The 15,447-nt window shown below is 36.7% G+C and overlaps 1 protein-coding gene and 1 pseudogene across 7 annotated transcripts in view; one reads left to right on the forward strand and one right to left on the reverse strand.

Annotated features, from left to right (window-relative positions):
- The window catches only part of CD55 (CD55 molecule (Cromer blood group)), a 33,487-nt gene that overhangs the window by 16,404 nt on the left and 1,636 nt on the right, over positions 1–15,447 (reverse strand). For 5 of the 7 annotated variants that reach the window (XR_008383289.1, XR_008383290.1, XM_053608072.1 and 2 more), the window contains exons 4-9: positions 13,693–13,884; positions 11,959–12,058; positions 10,700–10,785; positions 6,126–6,320; positions 3,080–3,187; positions 479–559 (exon numbers count right to left, since the gene is read on the reverse strand). Coding sequence is in view for 4 of the 7 variants with exons in the window: in XM_053608072.1 (XP_053464047.1) it covers positions 479–559; positions 3,080–3,187; positions 6,126–6,320; positions 10,700–10,785; positions 11,959–12,058; positions 13,693–13,884 (762 nt within the window). In the remaining 3 variants the exon portion in view is untranslated. The remainder of the gene's footprint in view (positions 1–478; positions 560–3,079; positions 3,188–6,125; positions 6,321–10,699; positions 10,786–11,958; positions 12,059–13,692; positions 13,885–15,447) is intronic. The other 2 variants (XR_008383291.1, XM_053608075.1) reach the window with 1 other exon arrangement.
- Positions 14,871–15,036, forward strand: LOC128597745 (uncharacterized; annotated as a pseudogene).

The following is a 15,447-nucleotide window of genomic DNA, read 5'->3' on the forward strand; positions in this document are numbered from 1 at the left end:
ATGTAAAATCTGCACGGACTAAGACAAATAAAGCCCTCCCAGCAATACCAATAAGCCGAGCAGGTTGAAACTTGCACAAGTCAATCAGAAAGGAAGCTGTCAACTATTTCTTGGGAGTGAAATAATGTATCACAACAATCTATCTCAAAACTTTCATGGTGACTCACATATATATTTGGTTGTTTGAAATGACAAATTCAGTGACTCCCTAAAGCTATCATAGAAAACAATTTCTTTACCAATCTTAATTTAACATTGTTTTTTAATGGGGCACAATCCTTTTCTATGTTATTGTAAATACTTTTTTTTTAATATTTGCCCTGGCACAATCCAAGTCTGCCTCTAAAGAAAGTTAAAAGCATTAGTATGAAAAACCCTGGCTACAATAGAGACTTTAATTTTATAATCTTGTCAAGTTCGTATTTCCACCACAGCAAATTAGATCCATACTCAGGAAACCTGAACAGTGTCAACTGACCTGAAGGGACATCTCCTCCTTTAGGTATACTTGTTGCAAGAGGACGCATGGTTGTCCTGGAAGGTTGTTCAGTCTGGGTTGCTGTAATATGAGCAGAAGTGAATCTTTGTATAATCTGGAGACCCTTAGTCACTGTGACATGTATAGTAGTGGGTTTTCGGGTTGCTGGAAGACTTTGTGTAAGTGATGCCTTTGGGGTGGTGAATCTTTGGACAGTTGGTGTGGCCAGTATAGCAGAAGCATTAGTCATGGTGGGATTCTGAAGTGCTGGTAGGGCCTTAGTGGATAGGGTATTTGATGTGACAGGTGTCTGGGTTGTTGCTGGGGCATTTGTGGCTACATTATCTGTTGTGGTAGGTTTCTGTGGAGTTTGTAAGACTCCTGCAGTTGGAAAATAAACTGTGGTAGCTTTTTGAAGAGCTGGTGCAACTCCTATAGCTGGAATATTTACTGTGGTGGATTTCTGAAGAGTTGGTGAGATTTCTGTAGCTGGAACATTTACTCGGGTAGGTTTCTGAGGAGTGAGTGGGCCTTCTGTAGCTGGAACATCTACTGTGGCAATTTTTTGAGGAGTCAATGAAACTCCTATAGCTAGAACATTTACTATAGTGGTTTTCTGAGGCATTGGTGAAACTCCTGTAGTGCGAATATCTGTGATGGGTTTCTGCGGTGTCAGTGAGAGTTCTGTAGCTGGAACATTTGCTGTGGTAGGTTTCTGAGGAGTTAGTGAGAGTTCTGTAGCTTTAACATTTACTGTGGTGGGATTCGGAGGAGTTGGTGAAACTCCTATAGCTTTAACATTTGCTGTGGTGGATTTCTGAGGAGTTAGTGAGGGTTCTGCAGCTGGAACATTTGCTGTAGTGAGTTTCTGAGGAGTTAGTGAGGGCTCCGTAGCTAGAGCATTTGCTGTGGTGGGTTTCTGAGGAGTTAGTGAGGGCTCTGTAGCTGGAACATTCGCTGTAGTGAGTTTCTGAGGAGTTAGTGAGGGCTCCGTAGCTAGAGCATTTGCTGTGGTGGGTTTCTGAGGAGTTAGTGAGGGCTCTGTAGCTGGAACATTCGCTGTAGTGAGTTTCTGAGGAGTTAGTGAGGGCTCCGTAGCTAGAACATTTGCTGTGGTGGGTTTCTGAGGAGTTAGTGAGGGTTCTGTAGCTGGAACATTCGCTGTAGTGAGTTTCTGAGGAGTTAGTGAGTGCTCTGGAGCTGGAACATTTGCTGTGGTGAGTTTCTCAGGAGTGAGTGAGGGCTCTGGAGCTGGAACATTTGCTGTGGTGGGTTTCTGAGGAATTGGTGAAACTCCTATAGCTTTAACATTTACTGTGGTGGGTTTCTGAGGAGTTGGTGAAACTCCTATAGCTTTAACATTTACTGTGGTGGGTTTCTGAGGAGTTGGTGAAACTCCTATAGCTTTAACATTTACTGTGGTGGGTTTCTGAGTTGATGAAACTCTTATAACTTTAACATTTACTGTGGTGGATTTCTGAGGAATTAGTGAGGGCTCTGGAGCTGGAACATTTGCTGTGGTAGGTTTCTGAGGAGTTGGTGAGGGCTCTGGAACTGGAACATTTGCTGTAGTGAGTTTCTGAGGAGTTAGTGAGGGCTCTGGAGCTGGAACATTCGCTGTGGTGGGTTTCTGAGGAGTTGGTGAAACTCCTATAGCTTTAACATTTACTGTGGTGGGTTTCTGAGGAGTTGGTGAAACTCCTATAGCTTTAACATTTACTGTGGTGGGTTTCTGAATTGATGAAACTCTTATAGCTTTAACATTTACTGTGGTGGATTTCTGAGGAATTAGTGAGGGCTCTGGAGCTGGAACATTTGCTGTGGTAGGTTTCTGAGGAGTTGGTGAAACTCCTATAGCTTTAACATTTACTGTGGTGGGTTTCTGAATTGATGAAACTCTTATAGCTTTAACATTTACTGTGGTGGATTTCTGAGGAATTAGTGAGGGCTCTGGAGCTGGAACATTTGCTGTGGTAGGTTTCTGAGGAGTTGGTGAAACTCTTATAACTTTAACATTTACTGTGGTGAGTTTCTGAGGGGTCAGTGAGGGCTCTGGAGCTGGAACATTTGCTGTAGTGAGTTTCTGAGGAATTAGTGAGGGCTCTGGAGTTCTAACATTTACTGTGGTGGGTTTCTGAGGAGTTGGTGAAACTCCTATGGTTTTAACATTTACCATGGTGAGTTTCTGAGGAATCAGTGAGAGTTCTTCAGCTGGAACATTTACTGTGGTGGGTTTCTGAAGAACTCCTATAGCTTTAACATGTATTTTAATGAGTTTCTGAGGAGTTAGTGAGAGTTCCGTACGTAGAACATTTACTGTGGTGGGTTTCTGAAGAACTCCTATAGCTTTAACATGTATTGTAATGAGTTTCTGAGGAGTCAGTGAGAGTTCTGTAGCTGGAACATTTGCTGTGGTGGGTTTCCAAGGAGTTAATGAGAGTTCTTTACGTAGAACATTTACTGTGGTGGGTTTCTGAGGAGTTGATGAATCTCCTGTCACTGGAACATTTACTGTGGTGGGTTTCTGAAGAGTTGGTGGGACTCCTGTAGCTGAACCATTTATTGTGTTGTGTTTTTGAAGAATTAATAGGGCTTCTATACCTGGGCTCTGAGGTGTCTCTTTGGTGGGTTTCTGAGAAGGTACTTGCACTGTACTCGAAGTGGTAGGGATAGGACCTGGTGTTGGGCCCTTGCCAGGTGGAGATTTTCCTGTGGAGAAAAAATGTTAAGGAAAAATTAACTGAATGCTATTGTCCAACTTAAGATTTCTTAGCTGTTACTTGCTCTATAGTTATTGCCTTTCTCTCCCAACAAACACCTAGATGTGACTTTTAAGAAAGCAAGCCTTATTGCATATTTCCCAAGGAGCTGAAATGTGACATTGCTTTTAGTTTGATATAAATTATATCTCTAGGTCACTGAAGCAGATTTGTATCAAAGTAGTACTGAGATCCTTAAGCTGCTGTGTGTGTAAGAAAAGGAAACCAAAGTTGGAGGAGAAAGTAATCTTATTCTGTGCTATGTCTCTATTTTCTCTTCAAAACTGCCTTCCTTCACTCAAGCCAAGACTAGAGAACAAGATGCAATCGCTGGACCAACGGAGATAATCCCAGTTCCACTGCTTTCATGACACGTTAGTGAGCTTGAGAACTTGTTTTGTTGTACTTCTTTGTAATGTATCAGTCTGAATAAAAATAACTCGTGCTGGTTACCAGCTTTACATGTATTACTTTAGTTCCTCTTTGGATTTCAGGTTAGATAACTACTAATGTTAAACTTCCGGTAAGAATATATTCTGAGAATAACAAATCTAACAACATAGCAATGTCCTTGGTGTTCAAAGCCAGTTTGTCTTTGGGTCATTTATGTAAACTCCCTAATAAGGCAATTATTAAGTAGTTTTGAATTCTAGTTTCACCACATAATAGTGACCTTTGGCATATTCTCTAATCCCTCTAAGCTATATTTTTCTCATCTGTAAAATGAGGATAAAAAGAGACCAGATGGCATAACATTATTATGAGAATTAAGGGAAACAATTTAGTAAGTTACTTCACACAGTGTCTGTCCCCGAAACAAAAAGTTATATCATCCAGTACTACTACTCCCATCTTACACATCATGCCCTTGCTTCTCTACACAAACTGATGGTGCATGTCAGTTCTTCCTGCTTCCTTACCTGTCTCACAGGGTGCTGTAAGGCACAGCAAGTAACACAGAACTTAGCAAGGACTCAAAAAATGATAAATATTATTTTAAGGGTAAGTGATATTTTTGTATGAAATTTCACTCTAAGGCTCTCATATATTCTTTCTTCTACTGAGTTAAGTTCTTATTTTTTGGTCCAGAGAATTTATATACTACTATAGAGTTTAAATTTCCAGGAAGTTAATTTTTAATTATCTTTTTCTTGCTGTCTAGTTTAATCCTACTGTGGTCAGAAAGCATGCTCTGAACAACTTCAGTCTCCTGGAATGCATTGCAATTTAGAGCCCACGGTATGGTTGAATTTGATAAATGCCTCATGTACACTTAAAACTTGCCATCCGTCATTATGAGGCTCAATGCTCTTTTACGTAAATGTGCTTAATTGTTGCTCACATCTTTTCTATTCTTACTGAATTTTAACTGCTTGTCCTATTAGCTATTGAGATAGGTGTGAATTCTCAAAGTATGAAAGTGGATTTCTCTATTTTTAATTCTGTTCATTTTTGCTACATACTTGAAGTTATTTTATCAAGTGCATATAGATTTTAGCTTGTGATATGTTCCTGTTGAGTTGGCTCCTTATCATTAAAAACTGTCTTGTTTCAAAATATGCACTGATCTCAATATAAATTGTACCAATTTATTTTGGGGGGTAATGTATGCATATTTCTCCATTCTTTATTCTATATTCTTATAATTAAACTGCATCTCTTATAAACCATAAATAGGTGTTCTTTTTAAATCTATTCTGACAGTCTTAGTTAAATTACATTTAATGCAATTACTGATACAATTGGGTTTTGTATCAACCACTCAATTATTAGTTTTCTACTCCACCCATTTATTTTATGTTTGTTTCTGCTTTTCTTTCTCTCTCATTCTTTTTTGGATTAAATATTTATTATGATTCCATTATGAGTTTGTGATTTATGCATTCTTTTACTATTCTTTTATGGCAACTCTAGAGATGAGAATATATATTGACTATAAGTCAATTATGCAATTTTCACTTTCGCCTCTTTTTCAGCACCACTAGAATCTTGTAACTTTTAAGTTGAATTTACCTCTTTCTGGCCTTTGCTTTACTGATATGGCACATTTGTATTCTACATATAAATCAAATCCAAAGACTATGCATTGTTTTGTAAACTCAGTATTCACTTACCCTTGCAAGAACCCTTGTGTTCTTTATTTCCTCTTGCATTTTTATGTTTTACCTGGTATTATTTTTATTCTATTTGAAGAATTTCCTTAATTTTTCAGTAATAAGCAATGTTTTAAAAATTCATGCTAACAGAATTTCAGTTATAATTATAAAATAGTATTATTTTTATGTTACGTTGGCATTCTACTTAAACACCTGCCACCTATTGGTACTATGCAATGTTTAATCCAGCTTCACTAATCTTTCAAATCTCTTTTAAAAACAATTCTGAGGATTCTGAAAGGACAGACTGGGTATAAAGAGACATTAGGGAAAATAAGTCTAGAAGGATGAAGAAGAAAGAATGGTCAATAATAAATATTCTGGAGGCAGAAAATCTAATTCAATTAAGTCAATGGCTAAGCAAGAGTTTCTCAGGTGTCACACTATGTATGAACACTACTCTAGAGCCCTCAGTTCAATATGAGATTTCTCTGCCAATTTAATAAATCACTCATACACTCTTTTTATTAACAAAGACATATCTATATTAACTTACTGAAAGTAACATGGTATGAAACAGCAAATGTAAGTTAATTTGCTAAAAATGAGATTGTATATGTATATACATCATATATGTGTACATATATGCCACAGACTCCTTCCCTTTGAGAGTGTGATGAAAAACTGTGTCTTGCAGAAAAATGCAAATATGCATATATGAAACATTTTACATTCAGTTCTCAGGCAGTTCATGGAATCTCTACAGCCCATAGATAGACCCAACATGATTACCTTGTTGACATCGAGGTGGTGGGCTGCTCCACACTCCTTCTTCACCACTTGCAGTACAATAAATAGTGCGTTCTCCAATCAGGGTAAAGCCTCTGTCACATGCATACCCCACAGCATGATTATATGTATACTGTCCGCTTTCTCCGCTAATTATTCTTCCATTGTCAATTGTTGGTGGGTCTCGACAATAAATAACTTTAAAAAAAATCCAACATTTTTTAAATAAATAAAACTGGCAAAGTATTTTTTATAAATAAGACTATAGTATGTTAATAATTTTAATTCAAAAAAATCAAAATCTACCACTTTTCTAAATTCAGCATTATCAACAAGCAATGTTTTATAGATGGTTATTAAGTAACTGGTAGTATATTTCAAGCTTTGAATGCAAATCTTGTAGGACATGAAGACTAACCTTGAGACCAAGTCATAGAAATAAGATTTAGAAGACACATGCAAAACAAAAATTACAACATGTTACATATCAAAATGGTGCTATAAAAAGAAAATACTGCAGGAGTTTAGAGGCGAAAGTAGACCTGTCAGAGAAGACTTTAGGGAGGAAATGATTTTAAACTTGAGTTTAATTCTAAGATGTATCATTCTTTTAAGAAAAAAAACAGAAAAAAAGGGCATTGCTCTTCATTCTCGGGGGAAATAATGACAAATGAAAGGAGTTGGGAATTGAAGCGGCATGCTTGAGAAATGCATGCAGAACATTTTGGATAAAGCAAAGATCTTAAATGTCTTGATTACATTTTGACTTCTAGAATAACATTTTTTACCACATATTGACTCAAAGAAATTGTTATTCAAAATAAATCTTACTGAGCAGCTGAATTTGCAAAATAAACACAAGCAGAATTGCTCTAGTTACATAGTAAAAAAGAGGCCTCTGCCTGGCAGTTGCCCTGAGATAAAAATTCAGTGGTTCCACGTTCTGTATAGGCACGAAGTTATTTTTTCTTTTTTAAGAAGGAGGGCAATAATCACATCTGTATGTCGAATTATATTACACCAAACGTATTTAAGTACCAAGAGAATACAAACAAATTTATAAATTACTCTTAGGCCTTTGATTAAAATAAGGAGCTATTCTGGTTTACACTACGAGTGTGCAGGGATACCATCAGTTCAACATTTCTGAGCACCTGAAACGTACCAGGCATTGTTTTATAAATGCAAATATAAAACTGAGCAAAATATAGTTTCTACCTTAAAATCTAGTGGGGAAAAAAGATTCCAGGAGAATTTCTTGGCCTTTTTTTTTTTTTTTTTGAGACAGAGTCTCATTATGTCGCCCTTGGTTGAGTGCTGTGGTGTCACAGCACACAGCAACCTCAAATTCTTAAGCTTAAGTGATTCTCTTGCCTTAGCCTCCCAAGTAGCTGGGACTACAGCCACCTGCCATGACATTCGCCTATTTTTGTTATTGTTGTTGTTGTAATTGTCATTGTCGTTTGGCAGCCTGGGACTGGGTTCGAAACCACCAGCTCCAGTGTATGTAGCTGGTGCCCCAGCCGCTAAACTACAGGTGCCAAGCCCAAAGAGAAAATTTCAATACAAAGTGTGAGCAGTATCATAGAAGAAGCCAGCCTGGAAATCTTCCTGAAGGACTAGAACTGACTCTTACTGAGGAAAATATAGTCAAATAAAAAGGGGCTGAAAAACATTCCAGGCAGCAACATAAGAATGATGTAGGGGATAAAGAAGCATGAGGTCCATGGGAAATGATAAGCAGTTTGTATGGATAAAGCATAAAACATGGGAGTAAGACGCTGAGTGTGGAGAAGTAGACCATGGCTTCCTTATACACCATACTGATGAATTTGGACTTTATAAGTGATGGGAGATACTAATAACCTTAAGAAGGAAAGGGACAAGTCCTACCTGTTTTTCAGATAATTAGTTTGGGTAAATTATAAATGAAACATTAATAGAGTGAAAGAATGGCGGCAGGAAGCCATTGCCTCAGTATCACTCTTGAACACATGCAACTAAGTCTCCTTCCCCAGCACAATTTAGAAGGCTACACTCTGGCCCTTGTTTGGTGGAATATCTGTAGGGCTGAGAGGATATGCTCAGTGACTAACCCTTCTTCCATTCTAGAATATGCTCCACAACTAGCGCCCAGAATTCCCTGTGTTAATATCCTTTCTAGTGCCTAAGAGGACTGTTTCCCTGGTCCACATTCTTCAGGGTGATCTATGCTGTTTACATAACTCACTTCTAACCAAAAGATCAATGGAGTTGGGGTAAGGATCATGGGGACATGGAGGATATGACTTGGGTACATAGGTCAAGTTGTCTATTTATGTGTACCAGGGACCCCTCACAGTGTGGAAAGAAGAAGGGGTATTTGAGATAGGATGGGTCTTATGCCAGGGACCCCCAATTATATTATAGCCTGGGTCCTGAAAATAGTAGGAGTGGCCTTCATTGCAGTAGTCTACATGGGTGAAATACAGGTTTGAAAAATATACTGAGGAGGTAATGCAAAATGAATTAGTGATGAGACGTAGGGAGTTAAATGAAGGGAGTGATGAAACTCCTTATACATGTATAGCAAGAATTGATTCCAGGCCAGCAGGTATCAGCAGTCAACTAAAATTAATTTTGCAAAAGAAAACACTGGCAGAGAGATAAGCAAAGGGGTTCTTTTGATACTAAGGCTTCACTCAAAGGTAAACAAGTACCACTTCTGTTTGATGTGTAACTAAGGACAATTCTTAAATGTGTCCATTTTTCCTTCCTTCTTCATATCCATATATTCAAATCCATATTCACACATGGACATCAATGCAACTTCATGCATTGATAGGCCAGGGCTGCATATTTGAGGTAAAGCAGTTCATTAATAATGTACTTCTCACCCCATCTTTTTGGTATGGTCAAAACAAAAATGTAAGTTAAGCGAAAAATCAAAACTAGATCCTAAAAGGAGGAGGCCTCTCTAAAACAGTTGAAGACACTTGGGTTGCTTAAGAAAAAGAACTCTTTTCTGCAGAATACAGATGTCAGTGGTTGCTGAGTTAGAGAGATGGATAGAAGATTCGAGGAGAAAAATATGAACCTCAAGATGTTCACTATGGAGTTCAAGATACCAAATACGGAGTAGAACTGTGACCTAGATGTGGGCACAGTGGATTTGCAGTGCCAAAGTTCTTTTATGCTAGAATATATATTGGTGTCCACATTCCTATGAAACTCAGGATAGGAGCTGCTGCTGCTGGCCTCAGATGGGATGCTGCTTATCTGGACTTTGTGACACATTGCCTGGGCAAAAAAAAAAAAGTGTGTGTGTATGTATGTGTGTATGAACACCTTGGTGAAAAGGGCATGGGGAGGGATTTAGCTCTCCTAACAAGTATGAGAAATGAGAGCAGCAGTATACCTGTGGTGTAAGAGCCATGAGATCAGCTCCATAAGAGGCTGGAGGAGAAGGCAGGGGGGAGTGTACACACACATATGGTCCAGCTCTTCCTTGCTCTCCATCTTTAATTTATTATCACATATAATGAAAATAGGAATGGTGGTGATGGGTAGTAATGATGACAATTTAAAAACAAGCATAATGAGGAAAAAAGGAAAAGTAGAAGATTTAGTAGGGTGGGACACAGGGTGGGTGTGACAGGAGTAGGCTCCTTGATAGCGAAGCTTCATGTTATTTGCCTTCCTATCAGTTGACCCCACATGTCACCTACTATACAGTGTCAATCAATAAATTACTGATCAATTACATTAACTCTAGTTTCCCACTCCTAGTAATAAAATAAACTTGAACTTAGGAATAATTTTGACAATAGGGTTTTCAGAAGTCATTTGCAGAAAATTAAGTTGAGTGTAAGGAAAAACAGGATGGAAGAAATAAACCTATATACAAAAAATCTTGCATGGTTTTTACTCCTTTCAATTTTCAGGAGAAAGGGGTCTCTAATGGATGTAAATTTGACTAGACATATCCATTTATGTCATTATTTTTGTGTACTATCTTTCTTTGAGAAGTTAAGATTCTCAAGTGCAGAAACCATATTTCTTTTTTATGGTATAACCTCATTTAATAAAAAAATATGATAATTGAAACACTTCTAGATAATTAGCTAATAATTATAGTCCTAAGAAGAGGCGTGTAGATAACACTGGATCTTACAAAAATGATGACTTTGAAGATACCTAGGTTAAACACTTTCTACTGCCATATTGTTCTAGCATATGGAGTCAAGTGATACTGACTCTCTGACTCGTAGTATTTTCTACCCTAAAATTGTGGGTGGGAATGCCCTATTTAAACTACTTGACTTCAGAAAGAATGGTTAGATAATAACCAAGCACAATACAAACCTAAGTTTGTTTTTAATTTTCATTCTAAGGTTAAGGATATTGGGGCTCAAAAAGCTTAATGGTTTATCTCCACAGCTAATAAATTAAGGAACATCAGTAGAAAAGGTCCCTCACACACTGCAAGGTGAGGGTACTACACATACACTGTCCATAATTCTTAATTAACAGAAAGTAATTTAATATTGATTATTCAGCCCCACAACCTGAACGCTTAGATTTTTAAACAGTCTTACCTCTACAAATTGGAAGTGGGTTACTCCACTCAACATTATTGCCTGTAACAACACAGAGACTAGAAGATTCACCAACTAGGTTGTACCTAAAGCAGGCGGGGCAGAAAAAAAGACTGTGTTACATTTACATGTTTGACTTTCCTCAAATTGTCCAGAATATCATCTTATTTATTGCAGCAGTAGGTGGAGATAAAACAATAACTGATATAAGTCTCTACGTAGACATTTAAAGGAAAAAAAATTAAGTTTAAAAAGGTGACAACCAAAGGGTAAAAACGCATGACATGTAGAACATTTTTTCTGTGCTTGGGGCATATGTTAGAAAACATAAAAGTGTTTTAAAACATTATTAAATGATACAGATGATTAACTATTTTATATTTCTGAGTTCTAAAGGATTAATATAGGTTTCACAGAATAATAATAGAATGTACTTATATTTGTACACACACACAGAGTACTTCCCAGATATTTTTGTGTGTGTAGAGACAGTCTCGCTATATTGACAGTATTGAACTATTGGCAAGTGATCCTCTCACCTTGGCCTCCCCAAACGTTAGAATTACAGGCATTAGCCACTGTTAACTGGCCCCAGATTTTATGTTAATAAACCAAATGACATCTATGTTTGGTGTAGGAGACAAGTGATACTGATGTTTTTATTTTATAAAGAATAGGGACACACACATAAACTAGCATAATTCAATCTGCATATAGGAAATAAGAAAATAAATGTAAACTTTCAACAGTGTCTGAGACAGTGATGGTACTCAGTGAGTGCCTTTCCTCTGCATAGAGAACTTATAAAAGAAATTATGTTTCAGACCATTTTCATACTAGAAATAAATGTCTTTGGCCTACTATATTTTGTAAGTTTGTTTCCATATAGAAAAATCCATATGCAAATTCAATATTTAGGTCAATTAAAAATTGGTATCACATCTAACACTTGAAGGATTATTTTTGCAAGTATGATTAACATCTCAAATTTCTATCTTTACAAGTAAAATGTGATATTGAAACACGTACATACTGAAATCCAAGAATTTAGAGAATTTGGTGATCTCAGAAATCTTCCTTTCTTGTCCCATTTTACTAAATTTAACTGATGAGTTCATGACAAAGGATCTCTGAGAAGAAAGGTTGTTTTACCTGCTACCAGCCTGTAAATACCAGTCATGAAACTAACAATCTGCATCTTAAGTCCTAATTTATTTTTTCATTTCTTAAATATAGAGTATTAGTATGCCAAAACTTACCCTGTGTCACATGAGAAGTAAATGGTTGCACCAAATAATATATCAGTTGTTATATTGATATGACCATTTACTAACTCTCCAGGATTCGGACATGATTTTTCTAGAAAAGAATACAATTTTTTTTTCATTAAATTATTTGTGCTTCCACACACACAGAAAGTTAACTATCTGACATAGTGGATATGTTAATTAGTTTGATTATGGTAATCATTTCACAATGCATATATAAGTCAAACATCATTTTGTAGACCTTAAATAATTAAACTTTTATTTGTCAAATATACCTTAATAAAGACGGAAACAATTTAAAAAGCTAGGCACACAAACGCAAATTCATCATCTGAACCATTGACATTTCTTATGTTTAGACTTCTTTATTTCTGCCTTTGTAAGTTTCAAAACAAAAAAACATATTTACAGTATATATTTATTTCATTTTGGGTAACTGCAAACAAATTACATGTGAAATTTGTGAATGAATTAAGTATTCCTACCACATACATTATTTGTGGAACTTAAAATAAAATGATAATCATGGTTCTTTTAAAAATTATTATAAAGTAGGCGGCGCCCGTGGCTCAGTGGGTAGGGCGCCGGCCCCATATACCGAGGGTGACAGGTTCAAACCTGGCCCTGGCCAGCTAAAAAAGCAGTGGCAACTGCAACAAAAAAAAATAGCCAGGCTTTGTGGCTGGTGCCTGTAGTCCCAGCTACTTGGGAGGCTGAGGCAAGAGAATAGCCTAAGCCCAGCAGTTGGAGGTTGCTGTGAGCTGTGTGATGCCATGGCCCTCTACCGAGGATGATAAAGTGAGACTCCGTCTTTACCAAAAAAAAAAAAAAAAAAAAATCCCAATCTTGAAAGTACGATGTTAGTATTTTGATAGAAATGGCATTGAATAGGTAGATTGCTTTGGGAAGTATAGACATTTTAACAATGTTGATTCTTCCCATCCTCAAAGCACTCAAGCTAGACCTCCCATTTGATCCTGCAATCCCATTACTGGGCATCTACCCAGAAGGAAAGAAATCCTTTTATCATAAGGACACTTGTACTAGACTGTTTATTGCAGCTCAATTTACAATCGCCAAAATGTGGAAACAGCCTAAATGCCCACCAACCCAGGAATGGATTAACAAGCTGTGGTATATGTATACCATGGAATACTATTCAGCCATTAAAAAAAATGTAGCCTTGACATCCTTCGTATTAACCTGGATGGATGTGGAAGACATTATTCTTAGTAAAGCATCACAAGAATGGAGAAGCATGAATCCTATGTACTCAATTTTGATATGAGGACAATTTGACAATTATGGTTATGGGGGGGAAACAGAAAGAGGGAAGGAGGGAGGTGGGTGGGGCCTTGGTGTGTGTTACACTTTATGGGGGCAAGACATGATTGCAAGAGGGACTTTACCTAACAATTGCAATCAGTGTAACCTGGCTTATTGTACCCTCAATGAATCCCCAACAATAAAAAAAAAAAAAAAAAGAATCTTTGGAATTTGTAAAAATTATTATAAAGTATACCTCAATATACACACACATATACGTGTATATATATATATATACATATATACACACACACACACACATAGACTACCAGCATGAAAAAATTAAGAGATATTATTTCCTCCAAATACCAAATTATTGAAATACTTATTTGGGAGGCAGGAGGAAATTTCCAACACAGGGAATACTTTTAAAACTTATACTATAAAAAAAATACTTACTATCACAAAATTTTTCTGGTGTGGTCCATTCTAAACTCTGAAGGCAAGTTAGTCTTGCTGATACACCAAAGGCCCTTCTGTAGCCCAAACGGCACTCATAGTCCACAGTGAACCCGACTGGAAAATAATTCAGGCTCCTATATTTCTGTATGAGAATTCCATACTGTAGCCGGGGTGGAACTTCACAGCTACCTAAAGGTATTAACAAAAGCAACAACACAAAAAGTAGTATCACTTTTTATTTTATAATCTATGTTTAATTATCTAGAATGATCTGGATCTTTACTCACCCCCTTTTCTTTATTTATTTGCACATATTTGGTATTTACCTATATTAACATCACTATGTTATTTGCAATGTATCAGATGTATTCACATGTATACTTTATTTTCTAGTTACTAGGGTGTAGGTAGAAAATTTGGTAAACAGATGTTACCATCCCCACTTTTCAAAAAATATAACCCATTTAAGTTGCCTGGGTAGTTCTGGCATTCAATAAATGCTAGCTCCCTTACCTTGCCCTAAGAAATTACATGGCACCATATGGCACAGGGATAAACGAGAATGGATATTTCCAGATCCCCGGGTTAATGTCCAGCACAGCAGCAATAACAGCAATAATAATTGCTAATTTTATTGAATACATAAATATTTTACACACAAACTCATTTAATTCCCACAACAAGCCATGGGGACAAGGATCAGATGAGTCAATTGTATATACACAGTATTTAAAAACTGTAAACAGAAAAAAAAAAAAAAAAAAAACAACTGTAAACAGCCAGGCAAGTGTGAATCTAGAAAGGCATGGTATAGTGAAAGGGGCACTGGCTTTACAGTTGAAAAGCCCAAGTTTGAGCCTTGGTTCTTTGGCATAAGAACTTCTGATCTTGAGGAAGCAATTTAACCTCTGGGGGCCTGTTTTCTCAACAGCTAAATGGGGATAAGAGTCCCTACGTACCTCATGAAGTTGTTTGGGAGGATTTGATAAAAAAAATACATGAGGAAAAGTTATCAACTCTAAAACATGATATGTCTGTACTGTCTCTACTATGGATAGGTAAAAAAGTTAAAGCCTATTTCATACATGGCATTTGTAAGAAAAGTATTTAGAGCAGTTTCTATATTTACTAGAGCTTTTAAGCTATTCAAAGTCTTTATCTTTACTGTATATCTCATCGCTTCTCGGCCTCTTGGCTAAGATCAAGTGTAGTATCTTTACTGTATATCTCAAAGCTAATTTAGGATTGTGTACATAACAGAATGTTTTCCTCTGAGATAATGCTAACATTTATTTTACTGAACAAAGGGCCCAAAGGTGTGGATGACTTAATGTATATATTTACCCAAACCAAGACACCTTCATTTGTCTTATTTCTATTGCTATCTTAATATTGAACACTGTTACTCTGTTGGACCTACAACAACTCTTCACTGCGCCTCTTGTTCACTTTTTTTAATTTATACATGTATTTCAAAGTAGAAGATTGGGGATATTCTCAACACAAAGAAATAAGAAATGTTTGAGGCGATGGATAACCTAATTACCCTGATCATTACATGTATGTGTCAAAATATCACAGGTACATCATAAATATGTATAATTATTCTAATAGATTTTGAAGTAAATATTAAAGGTTTTTTAAAATGCCACTATAAAGTTGGATCTCATAAGTCCTATTTTATGAAATGGCATCTAAAAAACCAGACCACCTATGTTATGTGTCTCAAGGTAAATGCCAAATATGCTCATA

Source organism: Nycticebus coucang, chromosome 10, assembly GCF_027406575.1.
Source record: "Nycticebus coucang isolate mNycCou1 chromosome 10, mNycCou1.pri, whole genome shotgun sequence".
In the NCBI taxonomy this organism is placed as follows: domain Eukaryota; kingdom Metazoa; phylum Chordata; class Mammalia; order Primates; family Lorisidae; genus Nycticebus; species Nycticebus coucang.